Source organism: Perca fluviatilis, chromosome 15 (genome assembly GCF_010015445.1).
Source record: "Perca fluviatilis chromosome 15, GENO_Pfluv_1.0, whole genome shotgun sequence".
In the NCBI taxonomy this organism is placed as follows: Eukaryota; Metazoa; Chordata; class Actinopteri; order Perciformes; family Percidae; genus Perca; species Perca fluviatilis.
The window spans coordinates 34,371,463-34,386,686 of NC_053126.1; the positions used below are offsets into that span (position 1 = coordinate 34,371,463).

At 39.2% G+C, this 15,224-nt stretch overlaps 1 protein-coding gene across 1 annotated transcript; it reads right to left on the minus strand.

Moving 5' to 3' along the window:
• Window positions 1–11,158: 11,158 nt before the first annotated feature.
• Window positions 11,159–14,923, minus strand: LOC120574919 (GTPase IMAP family member 4-like). The gene is made up of 2 exons (XM_039825437.1): window positions 14,860–14,923; window positions 11,159–12,373 (listed from the first exon to the last, which is right to left on the minus strand). Exons 1-2 carry the CDS (start codon window positions 14,876–14,878, stop codon window positions 11,580–11,582), a joined length of 813 nt encoding a protein of 270 aa, XP_039681371.1. The 5' UTR covers window positions 14,879–14,923; the 3' UTR covers window positions 11,159–11,579.
• Between the last annotated feature and the right edge of the window lie 301 nt (window positions 14,924–15,224).

The following is a 15,224-nucleotide window of genomic DNA, read 5'->3' on the forward strand; positions in this document are numbered from 1 at the left end:
GGCGCTGTGATATAAAGACGTTATATCATAGTTTTTCTTTCTCGCAAATGTGCTCTTTTTCCCTCCTCTGCACACGAACCTAGCTAACCCACACATATACACAAGCTAAAGGCTAACCCCCCCAGCCATGTCATGTGTAACAAAGAACATATATGCTACGGTGAACAACTGGTCTCAGCTAGCAACCATAGTCACGCAATTTATCCCAGATAACAAAAATCATGCGGCCCAGATCTGGCCCAGATCCTTCATAAGTTCTGGGCCAGATCTGTAAAACGGACCTGGGCCGGTGTCCTTTTAGCACAACGGGCCAATGCCGGTGCGGATCCGGTTTTCACATCTGGGCCGGCACTGGCCCAGCTCCAGAACGGATGAGAATTATTTTATAGTCATTTGGCCCAAAGGTGGGCCAGATCTGGACCAGTTCCATACTGGATCCGAGTCTCCAAGATACTCTGGGCCAAATCTGGACTGGCACTGGGCCAGCTCCATTTATTAGTTCTGGCCCGGATTCACACCACCTCTGGCCTCTGTCATCTACCCACAAAACAAACCATATACAAAAATACGGATTTTTTTTCAGTTAAAGGGATAGTTTAATTTTTTTTAGATGTTGTGCATGATTCAGCTTGTGCTATGGGTTCTAGTAATAGATATCAGTGAAGGTATACCATTTCTGTCTGAGAAGCCAAAGGGTTACTGGGATAGTTTCAACCACAGAACTTATGGCAGGCGCTAATGCCCATGCACTGTTACAATTATAGGATGGAAGTCTGCTACTAACAGTTACTTTCATTCTCAATTAATCTGTTGATGTTTGTTTCTATTAACTGACTGGTCTATATAATGTATAACAAATATTATGACTTGTATTTACCAAGGTACACTAAAGCTGATGATACACGGAGCAACTTTAGAGCAATCGATTGCGGGCACGCGCGTTGCCAATGGTAATGAGTAAATATTACTACCGTAATCCCCTTCCCCCACCATTTTAAGACTTCTTGTTTTACATGCGTTTTCTTTTTCCTTACATTTTAAACTCGATTACTTTTCTTTCTTTTGAATTTAAAAAGCATGGACAGTCAAAGCTGTTACACTCTGTTACACAGACTGTTTCTATTTGTCCTAAACAGAATTTCAGCAAAGAAAGTGATAGAACAGATGAGAGACACATTTTAAATTTTATTTAAAATACACATTTTAAATTTTATTTAGAAACTTAAAACAAAGTAGATAATTGCCAAACTAACAATCAATCTAATAAACACATTTTACAGCTCATTTCTGTCTTTAACAACTGTAGGAACAAGAAACTTCTTTCCTACCACATACCTATGAAACAGGTGTTATTTTTTTAAATTAAAGCAGAAAAAAAAGCTAAAGCCAGCAGAGAAACGAGATTCTACGGCCTAAACACACAAGATATAACATTTTAAGTAGCGATAAGTTTAGATAGATAGATAGATAATACCTGCCAGCCATTTAGATTTTAACCATTTTCCATGACCATGGTATAAATAACAAAGGTTTTATAGCCAAAATACAATATCCAACTCTAGTCATATGAAACCCAGAAAAAACTTCAAAATGTTCATACGCGTTCTTTGGTGGCTTTACGGGAAACATTGATGAGGCAAGTGAAGTGGGAATGCCAAAACCCTCACATAACACCCAACAAATCATCAGTGGTGGAAGACTGGGGGATGGCCGATGCGTTCATTTCTGCAAAGTATAAAAGAATGTTCAGTTAAAAATGATCAGTGCTGTTTTTAAATGCTACATTGCTTGTCAGCACCCAGTCACATATGTGCTCTGATTAATTTGGCATTCACTTAACAAGGGCTCAAACAATTCAATTTAGTATTGAATTAAATACTAAATTGCATCCATGCAAAGCTTCGTTTAATACATATAACTATATAGAACACTGTTTTGCATGGACATTTATTACTGTCGCACATCGCGCTTATGCTGTGAACACAACGTAATTATGATGGCGCTGTTTGCAAAGTGGAGGAAGAGAGAGAAATAGGGAGGGGCGAAGAAGAAAGTGTCTAAAGTATGGGATTATTTCAAGCTAAAAGAAAACAACAACTCAGTAATGTTGCAGTCCGTCCACCGTAAAACAAAATTTATGTCTCCTCGGTAACATCCCGACGGCACCTGATCAGAAAGCACCCGGTGTTCTGCCAGCGGACCAGCCCCGCCAGCAAGCAAGTCTCTTACCACGGTTAATGAATGGCCTCTCTGGCCATGGCACGTTCTTTGCGGCCACCTCCACGGTCAGAGGCCAGGTTGAACCAGCGAATGGCAGGCTGGTTCTTCCGTACAGCCTCTGTTAAGAGAGAAAGTCAATTGGTTGATGAGCCGTCACTAACAGAAATTCTGAAAATTACCTATAAGTCAAGCCAATAACCTACTGTTTTGAGAAATGCTTTAGATGTTGCCCATGATTACTATTGTTGGTGTGGCAGTAGACCTAATTTTCTGTAGCCTTTCATTTAGTAACTCAAAACAAATGAATAACTAATCACATCTAGATTGTATTGGATCATCCTTAAATCTCAGTGCATCTTATCATTCTAAATTTATCTGTGTGGATTCTGTATCAGGTCATGGTTTCCCACAGTATGAAAAAGTAAAGGTTACAAAACCACAATTTTTACCGTTGCTATGTTATTAATCTGCCAAAGATGTAAAGTACAGGAATCCTGCAGCGTAGAGAGTAACACGGCCCTCCCCCTCTGTTTGGTGCAGTAGTCAGTGGCCTGTGTAGGATGGCCGAAGGAGAGGAACCCCTCAACATTTCCCCAGTATCTCCAGGCAGAGGACATTTAGGGGAATCACGTTTTCTGACAGCTCTTTCAGAGGTGTGTCAAGCAGGCTACAGACTCTTTTTAATGTCGTTCAGAAATTTTCAAAGTAAAAGCTCTCAATTCAACTCCAAGTAAAGCATTACGTGATTATGTGAGTAACCGGTGCTGTCATGACTGCGATCTATTTCAGCACCGCTATCAAAGTATTTTTTTATTTTTATTTTTAGGCTTTAAAGTTGCATCCCTTATATCTAAAAATCCATCCATCGTCAACCACTTTAACTGCGTACAGGGTCGCGGGGGTACACCCTGGACAGGTTGCCAGTCCATGGCAGGGCCACACATAGACGAACAACCACACACACCAATTAACATAGCCTGCATGCCTTTGAACAGTGGGAGGAAGCCGGAGTACCTGGAGAGAACCTACACAGACACGGGGAGAACATGCAAACTCCACACAGAAAGGCCGGGGTAACCAGGGTTTGAACCTGCAACCTTCTTGCTGTGAGGCAAACGTGCTAACCACTGCACCACCGTATCTAAATATCTAAAAATATTATATTTAAATATATATATATATATTTTTTTTAATTGTTCTCATCTACTATTCACCTCCACATATACTACAATACGTATACTAAAATACTTACTGATCAACAGAGTTTGTGTCAGCATTTCTTTAAAACCTCTTTTCCCGTTTACTCCATTCCAATTAATCTGTTTGGCCACTGTGTTTGAGAAAATCCTTGAAAGTATATTCCAAGTTACTCTTTTGGAGTTCTGTCCTCCTACAGCACCTAGAGCCGAAATCTGACAATACATAAAAGCATTTCAGATCAACAGAGACAATTGCGCAAATTGTATGTCGGTTTACTAAATCATGAAACAAACAGTACAGTAAACAACAGTTTAGCTTTGAAAAAATGGGTTACAACATTAAACTCTATCAATACAAACAACATTTTCTCATTGAATATCTTGTTTTAAAATAAAATCGATTTAATTAAAATCGATATACCACCTGGCCCTACATTGTTACCATACCATGTTTTGCTTAGCATGCGAGTTTCTTGCATCTTTAAGGCAAATCGAATTTAGATTCGAAATCGAAAATCGAATCGAGAATCGAAATCGAATCGAATTGAGAGCTTGTGAATCGAAATCGAATCAAATTGCAACATCTGAATCGATACCCAGCCCTAATGTGAAGTGGCTTGCACTTGGGTTGCTAGACCTCCAGTAAAGCAGGTGGCAGTATACAGACAGTAGCTTAGGCTACTATCGAAGAAGAAGAAGAAGAAGACAGTCGCAGTGGCGCAGGCGCGAGGAAGAGGGAAAAAGTAGCGGGAAGTGAATTTGAATGATCAAGGAGAGTAGAGTAGATGAGTGTGATGTGTGATGATGGATCAGGACGCCGACGGCCAAAATCACCGAATTAACCACCAATTCTTTGAGTTTTTTTCTCACTCTGTCTCCCAACATTAAGCTAAAACACGTTGTAGCAAATGAAAATGTGTAAGTAATGTTTACTTTGTTCATAAATAAAGCACTTTAAACATATCCATTGGTCTGTAATTCTTTAATATATATTGTGTAGTTATAAACTCTTTAGACTGTTAATGATTAGTGCTTTTTTTAAAAGTTTGTGGGTAAGAATCGTGTAAAAAAAAAAAAAAAAATCCCTTATTCTGGGGATGGATTCTGGGAAATCTCCCTTATTTTCAATGTTCAATGTTGACAGCTATGCATAATGCGTCAAAAGACAACAACAATTACGTTGACATGTCGGCAATGTGGAAGCATTTAAAAGTGTTGCAGAAAGACGCACTAATCGACGCAGATACAGTTCTGCATGTAACATTAGTCTGTGTACAATCAGGAGTAGGCGTGAGCATCCATCAGTCAGTTTTGACCAGGCACCTCAAAACTAACGTACAACATCATTGTAAGTTAACCAACGTTAAACAGCATTAATGTTTTATGCTAGCTACACACAAAGTTTATTAATGCTAGCTAGCTTATCAGTTCATTCAGTTAGTTTAGCTAACCCAGCTAAAAAGCGTACGTTAGCCAATGCCTCTTCAATTAACGTTAGCCATTGTAAGAAGTTAAAACCCGGTCAAAACATTCCGAAATGATGTTAACAAGCATTACAAACAAGCACACTAAACTGTTTGATTGTTTGACATCATTCAACTTACCGTTAAACTCTTCCACAACGCTTGCAGTCCGAATTGTTCCAAAGAAAGACCAACAGTTCGCGCGCTCGTTCCGAATGCCCCGGGCTAGAACAACTACGATTCCACCGACTGACTTCTGGTCTGGTATGAACCGGTTAAAAAAAAAAAGAAAAAAAAAGAAACAATTCGCACGCTCGTTCCGACGAGTCCAGGCCAGAACTATTATGATTCCGCCGACTGATGGATGCTCGCGCCTACTCTTGATTACACAGACTACATGCGGTCCGTATCTGGAACGGGCAGTAAAACGGGCGTGACTGTTACACGGATCTGCCGGTTTGGAGGCGGATCCGGCCCAGAGTCAGCTGCTATCTGGGATAGCTCAGCTTCACAACTGCGCTCTGTAATGTTCTTTTGTCTGCACGTGTTTCACCCTAGCTAACAGCTAGCCCCTAGCCACGTGTGGCGCCGCCACAAAGCTGCAGACACGTTAGCTTTAGCAGCTAGTCTTGCTAACTGCCTCAGTCATTCACAGATAAACTAACCGGCTACCAACTAGCCTATTGTCTGTAGCACATAGCCTAGCCTGAACAAGCTAATGGCTAATCTTGGGCCTAGCCTACCACTACTGCCATTTTGGGGTTACATAGTTTTGTGTAGCTCACAGGAGTAGCCATTTTTGTAGTCTTTGGCTAGACTACACCTCATCAACCCTTCCTCTTTCACGCACAACACACACACACACACACACACACACACACACACACACACACACACACACACACACACAGAGTGTCTCCCACATGCTGGTTTGTTTTCTGCTTTTTGTTGTAGTTAAAAAAGAGTATATTGGTTTTAATTGATTGAAGGATTATTGACTGGCCATTGATGATTTTGAAGTTAATAAATTCTATTATACTGTAAATAGCAGTTGTCTGTGATTATTTGTGTACCTATTGTAATAACAAGCTGGTTGAAAACAGTCTGTGCTCAGACTCACCCTTCGTTAAATTAACCAAATTAATTAATATCTGTATTTAAAAGGTAACACCACCTAAATTCGCCCCTGAGATTCCAGGGTGGTGCCCTGTTTTGATTGTTTATCGATTTGATAAAGTTATTAATAACCAATATTCATAACTTTATTAATATTGATAAAACATCTTTGATCATTTGCAAATAATTGGATCTGTACCCTACCGATTCCCAACAACCTTTTACAGGATCCCTTGGTAAATCAGCCTCTGCCGGGTAGAAAGTGAAATTGTAGAAAAAAAGGCCTAGGATAGCCTGCCGAAGTTGAGTTAGCCAATGTCGTTAGCGATGCTAGCTAACGTTAATTTGCTAGCTGTATATAACATTTCACTGGGTCTTGCAGCTGTTTGATTTACTGAAATTATGATGAAATGTTATGTTCTACTAGCTATTTGCCTAATTTAGCAAGTCACAGTATTTCCAAGGCCTAATAGTTTAACTGAGACGACACAGTAAAAAATTCCTCTTTCAAGTAATAAGCCCCCGTTCAAGTGGTGAGCAATAAATTAGCTGTTTGGTCTATGTTACCAAGCGATATTGGGACACTACCACGATCGCATCAAAATCGCTATTTTTAAAACACTAAGAAGGCTCGACACAACATGAAACTTTGCTCCAAGTATCACCGGGGGCTCTACACATGAACTCTAAGTTTACTAAAAAGAAAGGTTTTAACAACTCACTGTAGCTGTTGGTTTTTCCGGTCGCTGCTATCTCGCCAGTCAAAAAGAGTCAAAACATTTTTCTCAATGCTGGAGTTCATGTGTAGAGCCCCTGGTGATACTTGGAACAAAGTTTCACGTTGTGTCAAGCCTTCTTAGTGTTTTAAAAATAGCGATTTTGATGCGATCATAGTAGTGCCTAGACTGGGTAAACCCTGCCCACTCTGCCGGTGATTTGATTTCGCCCTGCAGCTCGGTCTGGAAACCTGCACGTTTAATTCTCCTGCTTCAGTTCCCAATTTTGCGGGAACCAACCAGAAACTGGCTTATCCACCTTGCACGCTATTGGTGGGTTTAACATGATGACGATAGAGAAGCAACGGCAAGCAGCTTCTTGTTTACATTCAACAAGCCTTCCCCCGAAGTGCAGCAACCCATTGATGCCCCTGTCGCTGCTACGTCACCCAGATTATTGGTCTGATTGGTTGAAGGACCAATTGTGTACAGAGTCATTTGAACTATGCCAGAGAAAATACAGAGCAGACTCCCCAGACCCCAGCTTTACGCTTTACAAAAACACCCAAGGTTGCATTTTGGCGATAGTTACGCTTTAACTAGTTTTGTTTCACATTGTTAACTACGTGTTTAAAACTGCGTCAGTTTTGTTACGGCCACGTGATTAAAGCTGTCACCGTTGTCACGTGTTATGGTCACATGTTTAAAACGGCCACTGTGCGGCAATTTTTCAATTACATTTTATTTATAGTATCAAATCATAACAGTTATGATGATGATGAGTTATCTCAAGACACTTTACAGAGTAGGTCTAGACCACACTATAATATACAAAGACCCAACAATTCTAGTAATTCCCCCAAGAACAAGCATTTAGTGGCGAAGAAAACCGCCCTTTTAGGGAGAAACCTCGGACAGACCCAGGCTATTGGTAGGCGGTGTCTGACGGTGCCGGTTGGCAATCAACCTATTCATGTTGTTCAAAACATATTCATATTGAATGATTTCTTGTCGAGCTGCAACAATTAGTTGACTAACCGATCACTTATTTTGATTATTAAACGTTTTGTCACATTTCAAGGAAAAAGCCAAATAAATGTGATGTTTATTGCTTGACTCACATGCCAGGAGACGGCCGCAGCGAAAGCACGACAATAACGGGGAAACAAAACGCCACACGCGATCCCAGGTCTCTGGCGTGAAAGTCTAGAATTGTTTGACCCATCCACCACCCCAACCAACCTTCTTACGCGGATTTTTGGCATTTAATACTACTCGCTATGGCAGACATGCTGTGACCATGACATATGCTTCCCATTTAAATACATTACTTTACATTTCGTCCTGGCCACCACGAATTAAACGATAAAAACGTCCCCGTGACCACGATTCAACAGATACGTGACCATATAACGTACTGCCATGAGACCGGGCTGAATTATCTCACCACTGTGCCAGCTTTCTTGAGAATAGGTGGCTATTGTTTATTTTTCTCCACAACCTGGAATCTGAAATTACTGTGAACTCCATTTGGTGGGGGGTGGGTAAAACACAGGACTTTCACCCAGGAGAGCCAGGTTCGTGTCCCGCGAGTGGTGATTTTCAGCCTTTTTAAAAAAAATGTTAAGCCTTCCCCAATATTTCTTTCCTAAACCCAACCATTTGTTGTTTTCCTAAGCGTGTTTTTTGTCGTTATTTTCGGTGTTATTGTCGCATTTTTGTGTTACTAAAGCCTTTCCCAGTGTTCTTTTCCTGAAGCCAACCTTTTTTTTTCTTTTTTTTTTACATGTGTGACGTTGTTCTCACGATAGTACGTCACGTTCTCGGGATAACACGCAACGTGGCGACGCCACGTGGTAGGTATGTTTACAACTGCTGTATACAGCGTAGACATACACGTGGATAGCTGAAAATGCATACAGATAACACGCCATTTGGCTTTAGGAAAGTGGCGTGTGTGTTTACACAAAGTCATGATGCCATGTTGCCTGCACACAGACTTTTGTCTCAACTGATGCAGTTTGCCACATCACAAGCTACCATACTGCTCACTAGAAGACTCTGAACAGACTGTCTGACACAATCTCACATCTAAAGGCAATCATCTCACTTACTAACGTTAAAGACTGTCATAAGATGTAAAGACTGGGGATCTTCAGGGTCACACATTGTAAGACAACAACTAGATTTGTTTTGAAAGATTTAACCAAGCTACCTAGCTACCGCTAACATTAGCTGGTAACTTAAGGGAAAGTTTGCCCATTCTGCTGTACATGCAGATGAATGGTACCCGGAGCTCTAGCTGTTTGCTGCTTCCTGTTTGGTGCTGCAGGGAGCACATGCATTGGTTGTTGACAATGTTTACATGATTTAACTTCACTACCGAGACTTACAGCTTTTGATAATATCAAACCCTTTACACTAAACAATTGAGACAATGGGAACGCACTCCAATGCTAGCAAGACTCTCATTATTTTATTATGATTTTGGAAATTAGTCTGCGACAGTGGAATCGCTTGAAAAGTCGGTTGGTGTTGTGATGAAAATTTCTTTATTAGGAGTAACCCCTTGAGATGCAGCATCTCGTTTTCGAGGGGGTCCTTAAGAATAAATGAATATACAATACAATCATAATTACAGTTAACAAAACAAAAAGACAAAAAAACAGAATCAGTCAGTCATAATCAAGTTTGAGGCAAAGCAAGAATGAAACTGGATATTACTCTTAATATTAGAAGAGGTGTTATTGTGTTGTAGAGGATTAAGGACAGGTGCAGTTGGAACGGTAATAGGAAAACAGGGCATTTTTAAAGGAGTGGAGAGATAGAATGGACCGAATATTTACAGGTAGATTATTTCAATCTGAGGGGGATATAAACCTAAAGGGTTTCTTAGCTATTGTGAAAGATACAGCAGGGACAGAAAAAAAAAGTTGTGTAGTGTGTCTCAAGTGGTAGATAGAGGAAAAAGCTACCATAAGCTGTTTAGTATAGCTAGGGTAATCAAAATGTATGGTGTAAGATCGGCATGACTCGTCTACAGTGTTAGAAACAAAGAGAGAGAGTGAAAGAATTAGAAACATTAAGACACATTACATGCCAGGCTTGCATCCACATAATTGATAAAGGTTATTCAGATTTATTTAGCACATAAGGGGCCTTAAAGTGTTCACATATTGAGAGAAAGCTAATCTCATGTTAAGCAACGGGCAAAATTACTTGTAAAAATACCCTTGCAGTGTAGTTTCGGAGCTGCCAACACTGTCAGCCAGTGCTACTGATATTTTAGGCCCAAATGCATCTAGGTGATGAAGAGGGCATTGATGTAGGGAGGTTAAGGGAGGTCCAGTCTCTATTTAGTCTCCATTACTTCCTGATCATGGACACTTCGTCGGGCATTATCCCTTACATAATGCGCAAATTAAAGGAGCTGACTTGATTGCATTACACCGGAGTTTTTACCTTGTGCAATGTCATGTGAAGAATTCAAATGATTGATTGCTGCTAAATGAAATCTGGCTGGACTAGGGCTGGGTACCGAACGTCGATACTTTTATGGTATCGAAAAAAATGTTGCTTCCGAAAGCATCTGAGCGCATAAGCGCAAGGTTATCTGTCCTCTCTGCATATTGACATAGAGCAGAGCTCCGACCGAGACACACACACACACACACACACACACACACACACACACACACACACACACACACAGAGGTGCAGACGGAGTAAACTGTCTGCAGTCTTGTTGAAGTCACAGAGAGTCATGGTTGGTTTCAAGTGTAGTTACAGTTTTTTAAACTTCACACAGACAGCGTTTGCTGCAATGTGATATTAATGGCGAGCCGAAAGCGGTCGCGGTGCTGTTGACGTTACACTTGCTCTTAGACAAGTAGCCACAACGGTGGTTTCTCTGCCCTGATGAGCAAAGCAAGGCACTTTTATTAATGTTACTCTGAGTGAGCAGTTACACTCGGGACAGAGGTAGCTGGCAGACTAGCTGCTGGATAACAAGCTCACTTGTGACCTATGTGACGATCTGTTGTCATGTGAATCTGTAAATAAGTGAACTCTGTTGTCTGGACAAGGCACAGGCAATGTCAACGAGAAAACAACGTAATTCTATTTTCACTACCAGAGAGTTTCACATAGATGTGAATGCAGGCAGCAGTCTATTCAACAAGTATTCTACAAGTATTTTATCTTTTTGTTAATTCCTTTCCACCATAGTCACATTACATTACAGCTTAGTAGCAGGCTAAGCTGGTAGACATCATGCATTGAAATTCTGAACATTTATCCATTAAAACAATTTCCAAATTACAAATGTTACACTTACTACCTTGTGTATTTACCCAAGGCTTTTCTTTTTATTCACCATGGTAACATGTCTTTACTTGGGCTGAACTTATGTTACCAGGAAAGAAAAGACACAAATACTGTAGAGTTTAGTTTGACTCAGATTTTATTTGCTGATGAAGAAAATGAATATTGACACCAATGATTTAAAACCCCACACCTTAATATTTGTCTTTAAAAAGAGTACAGGAATGTAATGTCTGTTAATATTCAATTACTGCTGCATAATTTCATGCATTCATCATTGCATTTTACTTTATTGAATCATATAAACAGCAGAGCGTAAAGAAAGGACACATAGGGAGAAAGAGTGGGCAGATGACATGCATCAGAAGTCCTCCATTCAAACCTCAATTCTCAAATGTTCAACATTGTCATTTTACACATAAGGATGTACACGCATGCAAAAAATATCAATTCACCATACACTTTATACGTAGACAAAGCCAATTTCATGTTTTTCACCATATACATAACTTTTCAAATTCTGGTGAATCTTCTGCTTATTTTTAGGCACATTTAGCAACTTTTTCTATGGCAGATTCAACAATGTTGTTCACAAAACCTCCCAATGGCTCACCCACCAACCCATCAACAATCATCTGAACCATTTTCTTTGTGCCATTAGGTTCTGACTTCTCCATTTCCTTCTCCATTTTCTTTAGGGTTTCCTGCGCCTCTTTCAACATCTCACTGGTGTAACGCGGTGCGTTTCGCTTCTTGTTGTTTTCAACCATTTTGTTGATCTTCTCCACTAGATCAGACACTTGCTTTTCTTTTTCTTCACCCTTTACATTCTCACATTCATTATTTTCAAAAGAATGAAAAGAATCATCTCCATGAATGAACTTCTTAAGGAATTCAAATTTCTCCAAATCTTTGTGCGTAGGTACAAGTTTACCTCTGTGGGTGAACAAGACCAACGTGTAATCTTCGAACCCATCACCAAAGATCTTCTGAATGATTTCCACTGCTTCTTTATCTTTCTCTGAAAAAACCTTCGCCTGCATCACCAACAGGAACACATGAGGACCCCCATCAAGAGCAGCACCTGCGATGATTTCTGCGATGTCTTTCTTCAGCTCTTCTTCTTTTTTCTCTGTGTTCAGCACACCCGGAGTATCGATAATAACCAGTTCTTGGTCACCACGCTGTACTGTCTCCATCTTGCACTCTGTTGTCTGTGAGGAAGCACTAAGTACATGTTTTGGGTTCTCTCTTCCCAGAAGGGTGTTCATGACTGAAGTCTTCCCAACTCCAGTCAATCCAACGAGCATAATCGACAGTTTTGGCTCATTCGGCTCTGTTGGAGAATTGAAACAGTCATTAATATTTAAAGACTTCTTTTGATTGTTTCAAACCATAAAAAGTTCTGTCACAATCTAACAGACCTGAGAGGGCTTTAATGCAGAAATATTTCAGCACTTCACACTTTATTGGATTTTATGGATAAATGTTAAAAACGTGTACCTGGACCCACAGCTAGTCGACTGCCACTGGCTGTTTTCAACTCAGTGTTGTGTACTAAAACTGTTCCAAATTTTAGATTATCAACTGTTACCTAAAGCTGGTTCTTACATTTTGGCTACATTGAACGCGTATGAGGACCGTTTGCAGAGCCTATGTGCCGCATAATGTATCTGTTAACTAGCTACACCTGCAGCGCCACACCGTGTAGGATTGTGAGAGTCACAGCGAGACGGAAAGCTTTCCCTTTGGGATTATTGTTCAGTTTTTGGAGCCGGCACAGCGCTGTGAAATCTACTGTTATCAAATGACGCAGGAGACGGAAACAAGAAATAAAAACAAACTGTCTCTGCTAATGAGCTCATTCGTTCTTTCCTGTATATCGGTAGTTAAATTTAAAAGACAAGACACTTCATGATCTATTTCTGTGTGAAAAATATATAAATGGAAGACTGTCTTGTTTCTACGCTTGTAGAGCAGATCTCCGCGGAGGTTATGCACCACTACGCTGCTCTCTGTCCGGTGTCACCAGTTTAATTCATTACAGTGGAAGCGTAGTGCTGGAACATCTGCTCCGCATATGTTACACGTGCAATGTAGCCGGCATAACATAACATAACATAAAATGGCCACTGACCAGAGGATAAACCCTCAGCTAAACACACTTTTGGTAAAGATCCAAGAACAGTACATGTTTGTGTCTCAATTTATATTTTTTCATCCATCCAACTGAGAGTAGTACTTTCTTTCAGCATGTGTCCCGAAACATTCTATTTCCCTGTATTTGATATATACAGTGCTAAGCATAAGTGAATACACCCATGCTAAAGTTGACTAAAAAGAGGAATAAAAAATCATCTTTTGGAAATCTTAATGCCTTAATTAAAACAAATTTGGAAAAATCCAACCTTTAAGGACACCAATTTTCTTTGTGAATGAATAATGTATCGTAAATAAATAAAAGTTCTTCCTTAAAATACAGGGGGCATAAGTCAGTACACCCCTATGTTAAATTCCCATAGAGGCAGGCAGATGTTTATTTTTAAAGGCCAGTTATTTCATGGATCCAGGACACTATGCATCCTGATAAAGTTCCCTTGGCCTTTGGAATTAAAATAGCCCCCCCACATCATCACATACCCTTCACCATACCTAGAGATTGGCATGGGGTAATTTCCATAAGATCATCTCTCAATGCAAATCAAACATTTATTTAAAAAGAACATTTATTTATTTACGATAAATTATTCATTCACAAAGAAAAATGTTGTCCTTATAGGTTTGATTTTTCCTAGTTTTTCTTAATTTAGGCATTAAGATCAATTTCCAAAAGATAATTTTTTATTCCTCTTTTTAGTCAACTTTAGCATGGGTGTATTCACTAATGCTTAGCACTGTATATACCCTTTGTTAACACCTTATTTTGAAAACCAGACTTGGTAACACGTGTATCCTTCCGCTAACTTCAAAAATCTTGTCACCTTGATCTGGGCCGTTCAAACTTCTGATCTCTGATTAACATTATAAGCACTAAGAGGAAACAATCTTTTATTTTCTCATGATAACTTAATTATCTTGTAATCTCGAGATAACAATGCTTTGTTATTTTAAAACGAAATAATTAACTCATGAATTCTAGAAAGCGGGAAAATTAATTGCGAGCACAGTCGTTCTCGGCTTCCGTACTGAATCATCAAGTAAATCCACTCAGGGATAATTAATGAAGTCATCAAAAACGTGTTGTTAAGAAACGAAAGCTGATAAATGGCAATGTTTAAATTAGGAATGATTAAATTAAGTGATGATTTAGCAAAGTTATTTTTCATTGTCAATGCACACTTGCCTGAAAAGATTAATCAAAGTAAACAAAAAACATATTTATATATATTGTTATATATTTTGTGAGATGAATCTTTGAGCAAGAGTTGATATATATGTAAAATAATTGAGTCAAATAAAAATGTCAACAAATGTTTTAAAAATGTAATACAACACAATGCAACAATGGTAAATAAAATACTGCAAAATGTGAATGTGTCATACAAGAAACAAAGTCTGTAAAGACTGTAAAACTACAGAAACATAAACTTAATATAACAAAGTTAATACAGCATAAAGTTTGTACAACATAAAGTTAATACAGCATAAAGTTAATACAACAAAGTTAATACAACATGAAGAGTTAGTAAAATAAAGCATGGAGGCTATAATGTTTTGATTGAGATCTGGTTGATAACAGTAATAATAAGAGAATAAGTTGTTTCTATGCTGGTTTATCAAACACTACACTGAGTAAGAGTTCTGTAAATGAAATAAACTTACTAGAAAGAGTGCCCGACATCTTTGTCTTTTTACAGCAGTTGATCTGATGTCTTGTTGCTGGTGATGTCTTGTTGCTGAATAGTTTGTCATTTCATTTTTATATATTATAAAGTCTGTGTAGTCCCCTCCCCTTAAACACATGTCATCTGTTATCTAGCCAGTTTTTGGAAAGAAGGCACAGAGAGCCAACCAATCACAGGTTAGAAACCAAAATGTAGCTGCAAGCAGCCAATCAGGGGCCAAGGAAAAGTGCATCAAACAAAGTACATTTTATGTGGGGTTTGACTTCTAGTTTACCACATATTTCAGTTGTACTATATATATTGTTTTGTTTTTACAGTGGATTTTGCATATTGTTTCTTTGC